The sequence below is a fragment of the Rhagoletis zephyria genome, unplaced genomic scaffold (genome assembly GCF_001687245.7).
Source record: "Rhagoletis zephyria isolate East Lansing unplaced genomic scaffold, Rhagoletis_zephyria_1.1 Rzeph_scaffold_03804, whole genome shotgun sequence".
Classification (NCBI taxonomy): Eukaryota; Metazoa; Arthropoda; class Insecta; order Diptera; family Tephritidae; genus Rhagoletis; species Rhagoletis zephyria.
In genome coordinates, this window is record NW_016160887.1 from 52003 (window position 1) to 58057 (window position 6055).

Below are 6055 nucleotides of genomic sequence, written 5' to 3' on the forward strand. Positions count from 1 at the left end.
AAAAGTTTTATGAAAATGTCACATTAAACAACTGTCTAAATCTACATTAGTTTTTATAAATAAGGCCGTAAACATTTCCTTACATAGTCAATTTTCATATTCTATTTTTACTCTTTCAATTTCACTGACCAGCGCCGCAAACGATATCAACTAGTAGGCTAACAACCAGAATTGAAATTTAATATGCAAGNGAGAGTAGATTTGCTACTCCCTTTTGGCAGCAGAAAATATCTCTCGTACGCGATGAGAGAAAGTAGAGTACCTACTTTGGTGGAGTAAAAGCAAGTACGTCAAGTATTTACTCTCTCAACGCCAAGTAGTGTATGTATGCGGAAAAAGAGTGACAATGTGTTGGGAGTAGAGTACAATGCAAGGAGTACTTATTGAACGAAATGCGGCAAATACACTTGCGCTGGACTTTAGAGTGTACACATGGGTATATATACATATATACAGTGACTGAAACAAATGACCACGTGTTGATTGTCTTCCAATATTCGTTATGTTTTTCGAGCTAAATTTTGTTTGTTATTTTTATCTAAAAATATCGTCTAAGCTTTAACCGAGGCCGTATAAATCAGAGTTTCAAACTTTATACAAAATAAATCACAAATGACCACGTGTTGTTTTTTTAATTATTCGTAATATTTTTCCAGCAAACTTTTTTTGTTATTTTTATATAAAAATATCGTCTAAGCTTTAACCAAACCCGTGTAAATCACAATTTCAAACTTTATAAAGATTTAGGAAAATTAAACAAACTTTCATGAAAATTTCAAATTTTTATTCTGAATTGTTGAATGCAGTTTTATAGCCCATACAATTTTAGTCTAATGAAGTACGAGTTTCAAACGGCTAAAACATCGTGTTGATTATTGAGATTTTTTTTGTGCGACGGACTTTGCACTTTTTTTCATATAAGTATGAATTTCTTATGAAATAAAACACGGCAGACCGTCAGCAACGAAATTTCAAAATCGGCCGTATTGCGAATGAACAAATATTGGCATAAATTATAAAGCAAAACAAAAACAATGTTTCCCAATTTGTTTTTGTTTTGCAGGCTAAATTATGGGAACGATTTATTCACATGGAATCGGCTATAGGGCTGAATATGAACACAAGTTTTTGTAAATAGCGCTTGTTATATTAAAAAATCCGAAAAAGTAGCCTTCAAAAAAGAATTCTCAAAAATCAACGCAATTTTTTACCCGTTTGAAACTCGCTTTTTATTACACAAAAATTGTATGGGCTATAGAACCAAAAATGTTCTAAAAATTCAGAATAAAAAGTTGAATTTTTGATGAAAATTTGTAGAATTTTCCTAAATATTTATAAAGTTTTAAATTGTGATTTTCACGGTTTTGGTTAAAGCTTAGACGATATTTTTATGCAAAACTAACAAAAAAAAATTAGCAAGAAAAATATTACGAATATTAAAAAAAAACATGTAATTTGTTTGAGTCACTGTATGTGTCTCAGACTTACCCTCCGATGCAGCAGGCCTTAGGTGGGGCACAACTGTTGTTGTTGTTGTTACTGGTGTGTAGTTGTTGTTGTTGTTGTTTGCTGCCTCCCGTTGCGATGGTGTTGCTCGGTGGCGTTTGCTGCCCCACTGCTGCTATGGCCTGTCGTTGTTGATGCTGGTGTGTAGCCGTTGCTGTCGCAGCCTTAATGGGGCCGCCTGGTTGTTGTTGGGTGTCGTGCGTTGTTGTTGCTTTCGCGCTTATTGCAACCGGTGCTATGGCGACGTCGTAGCGCCTCGTTGTTGCAACTTCTCTGTGGCGGTTGTTGTTGCTTGCGCGTGTTGCGACCGCTTCTAAGCCGGAGTTGTTGCCCTCTGCTGTGGTTGTTGCCCGCTACTGTGGCGGCTGTTGTGGTAGATGCTGCTTATGGCGGTTGTTGTTGTTGTCGCGCGTTGTTGTTGGCTGTCACTGCGTTGTGCGGAGTGAGACAGCGACCTTCGGGATGGGAGGATCTTAAGTTTATAATTATCATAAAAACATTGGTGCGCATTCATAATCGTAACTATGAATATGCGCCTTTTACCATTTATGTGACACTAGCACTACATTCGCCATCATTTACTTGGTCCATACCTACACAAGAACCGCATTAGCAAAAACCAATTTGACTTACTACATATTTCTTTCAAGTTTTTAGGCCTATGTCTTTATAGCGCACTCGCTGAAACCATATTCAAATCTAAGTAAAATTGTCTGGTTTTATTCGATTTTCTTTAATAATTAATTTGCGCGGCCAATCAAAGGAAGCGAACCATAATTCAATTTTATTACAATAATAATTCGAACTTACACCGGGCTATATAAAGAAGACCCGCCTATTTTCACTTCGTGTCNTTTTCTTTAATAATTAATTTGCGCGGCCAATCAAAGGAAGCGAACCATAATTCAATTTTATTACAATAATAATTCGAACTTACACCGGGCTATATAAAGAAGACCCGCCTATTTTCACTTCGTGTCCAATGAATGTTGGGTTTATGTGGTTTTCCAAACGGTGCAAGAATATAAAAGAAACCAATTTAAAAAAAAAATGGAGTAAATACACTTTTGAGCCAAGAGCCCTGATGCGTGCCAAGCGTGTGCCCAAACGCCCGTAAAGTGACTTAAGTTAACACGAATTAATGCATCGTGTAATCAGGCCAATTAATAAAAAAAATTTAACCTGACTGTAGCGATGGTAGTGGGTATTGATGCCTGGGTGCGCTCCAAGCGCGCTATTTCGCAGGCCAGTAGCGGGAGGTGGTTGTGGCCCTACTTGCTGGACTGGATGCGCCGCTTAAGTTACCACCACTCACTGGGTACTCTTGGACGTNTGCCAAGCGTGTGCCCAAACGCCCGTAAAGTGACTTAAGTTAACACGAATTAATGCATCGTGTAATCAGGCCAATTAATAAAAAAAATTTAACCTGACTGTAGCGATGGTAGTGGGTATTGATGCCTGGGTGCGCTCCAAGCGCGCTATTTCGCAGGCCAGTAGCGCGGAGGTGGTTGTGGCCCTACTTGCTGGACTGGATGCGCCGCTTAAGTTACCACCACTCACTGAGTACTCTTGGACGTCGCTCGCACCTTGATAGAATTCTAAGCTGGTAGCCCGCTTCGGCGGACGGTGGAGCAAGATGCAATGTGCAAGATAGTGGCGCTATTTATTATTAGTTTGTTGTTGTCTGTTTTTAAACTTATGTGGAGTGATAAAAACCCACAAAATTAATTATTTTAACACTAAAACGCTCTTTGGTTGTTTTTCTTCACTTCCACTTGATTGTGACAAACGGTATCGCAAATGGCTGACTGTGAGTTTGCCAGCGGGTTTTATACCCTTGCCAAATGCGACGCAATTTTTGATGGCATGTTAGAAATAGACGCGGTATTATCGATAAGTACCATGCAATCTGGTTGGGTCTATTTATTTTTCTTTAGATTTATAGGAAAATGAAGGATGTATATATTGATTTTAAGGTACATAACCGATTTACTTAAGGGTAAATGTAGATAAGGCGTTACAATATAATAATTAGTTATTTTATTGCAGGAAAACCTATATTGACAATTTATTCAGTTTTTTTATCGACTATTGTTAAAGAAGCTTAGTTTCAGGGAATGCTAACAAGGATCTGCCTATGTTAAGCGTCCTAAAATTGGGAAAGCATGATATCGTAACTTTTAAGATAAAAAAAAAATATTGTTTGTCATGAAAAATGAAAATGGTATTGTTAAAAATTTTCTTTTATAATGAACGGTTGCTTGCATATAGAGTTTTGCCAATTGGGGCCATCTCTAGATCACGCGTATTTTTGGTAACACAGTGATATGAAGTAAGAGATATCTCATACCATTTATCGCATACCTAGCTATGGGTTTAGCAACTTTTTCATATATGCTTTGATTCACACTGATCGCACTACGATAAGATTTGGTATGCGAGAAAACTGACAGTTGTATGCTAGCGCCCATAGCAGGTATATACGTGCAGTAATAGCCCTATAGTGTGCCTTGTCTAAAAGTGTTGTCGACTTTTTTTCGCTTTTAGGCTTTTTATGTACTAGTCGATAATGTTTCCTGTAGTGGCAACCCCGCCAAGAATTGTCAAGATGGCAGACTCTCATTGGCAGTTTTGGCGTTGCCGTACGCTCTGGACAATATTAGATGGTGAAATTTTCTGACACATTACCGGTTGCAATAAGAATAAAATATTTAGATTTCTCTGTGGCGAACAGTAGCCCATAACAAAAATAAAATGAGTAGAAAATGTACTAAAACACCAATTTTTCGCACTTCAGGGATATCTGTATGCGGTCAAATCTCAAAATAAACATTATATTATGATTCCTTGACCCCAAAAACCTTTAGTTACACTTGTTCAAAAAGAATAAAAAAATTGTTTCTACAAATGCCGGATTCTGCACAAACCACGTACTCTGCAGAAAACCTAGGGTGACCCGAAAGTTCTGACTTCAGATTCGGATTCAGCAGACCCAAAAGATTAGAAACTGTGAAAAACCCCGGGGGATTTTTGAAATCTTAAATTCTGTTGTACCTTAGTAAAATAATTATATGTGCATCATGTTTTTCCTCGGTTTCTCTGTATTAAATAAGGGTAAAGTTTTTTGTGGTATGTAGTTAGAATAGCCATTGGTTTATAAGTATTTTCCATACACTTGGTTGGTATTCATGTATTATTTAATCTACCGTTTCAGCAATCAGTAGTACATTCAATAGAAAACAATTACATGTGCTTAAGGAGTTATTCGGCTTCCTATTGTCATAATTTCTCAACAAAAAAGTACAGTAAAAAATATGTAGAAGCTATTTTCAAACTAAAACCTATTTTATTATTTTTCAATGTTATATCATGGCCCATAATATCCAGTGGCATTGAACTATAAAGATAACGGTAAAGAATTTTCAAGGAAACACATGATGCACATATAATTCTTTTACTAAGGTACTGTGTTGTTGGAAGTCTCCAGAAGAGAAGCAGAGTTTGTCCATCGAAAAATATTGACTTTCAAGAATTCTGTTCCATTTCCACAATTTTTTTTTGTAATTAAAATGAAATTAAAACTTTGAGCGCTTGAGCTACTCTAAATATTTTTTGATTTCGATATATTTTATTAAATATAGAACAATCATAGGGGGTGAGAGCATTGCATTTTTGGGCCACCCTAATGTACATACATGTCTGTGGCAATAAGTAACAACTATTACAACCGAACAGTATAATACCTTTATTACCTAAATTAAAGGGAAATTTTTGATGAGAATTGATGGGAAAATTAAGAAGGGGTTGTGACATTCAAAATTATTTCTTTTACATTAATTTTTTAACAGTATTTAAGTGGCTACTGCTTAAATTCACAAGCATACGGTGAGAATGGTACATTCTACTCACTCGTGCTATAGTCAGGCTTTCCTTATTGCCACAGATATGTATATTTAATTCGATAGTTATTGCAGTTGGTGCTTAATACATACATATTAATATTCATTTTAGTAATGTATAACTAACAAAATATTATTAATATTTCTTTTTCAGGTTTAGACAAAATTGAGTACCTGCAGTCCCATGAAAATCGCGACATTTATTACAAATCATTTTACATAATTGAACAATATTTTAGTAACGAAGAAGAAGATTCGCGTGTGGCACCTACTGAAGAAGAAACACAATACACATTTAATCCAAACGTTGATACGCCAAAGGGTGGATTTTTATTTTAGTCCTATAGTGTTTTCGAAAAACGTGGTTTTGAATGTTATTAAGTAGCGGAGGTTCGTGTATATTTCTGATCAAAATATAATTTTTGTTATTATCTTTTAACAAAGTAGCAGTTTTTCAGATATTTTGCTTCTTTAAGCTTAGTATCTAGCTCTAAAGAAATAGTTTTCATTGTTTCTGTCGCTTGCATGCAGGCAAGTAATAACAAACTTTAGAGAATTGTAGAACAAAAATCTGCATACTAACAGCATGAACCTGAATTCAAAAATGATGCTTGAAAAAAATTTCTTATTCAATTCTTGAGTGCTTTTTA

General features: G+C 35.8%; 1 protein-coding gene across 1 annotated transcript in view; it reads left to right on the top strand.

Annotated features, from left to right (window-relative positions):
• The window catches only part of LOC108369692 (karyopherin alpha1), a 47115-nt gene extending 41066 nt beyond the window's left edge, over positions 1-6049 (top strand). The window contains exon 7 of the mRNA XM_017624857.1: positions 5560-6049. Coding sequence (XP_017480346.1) covers positions 5560-5744 — 185 coding nt within the window. The 3' untranslated portion in view covers positions 5745-6049. The remainder of the gene's footprint in view (positions 1-5559) is intronic.
• Positions 6050-6055: the final 6 nt, after the last annotated feature.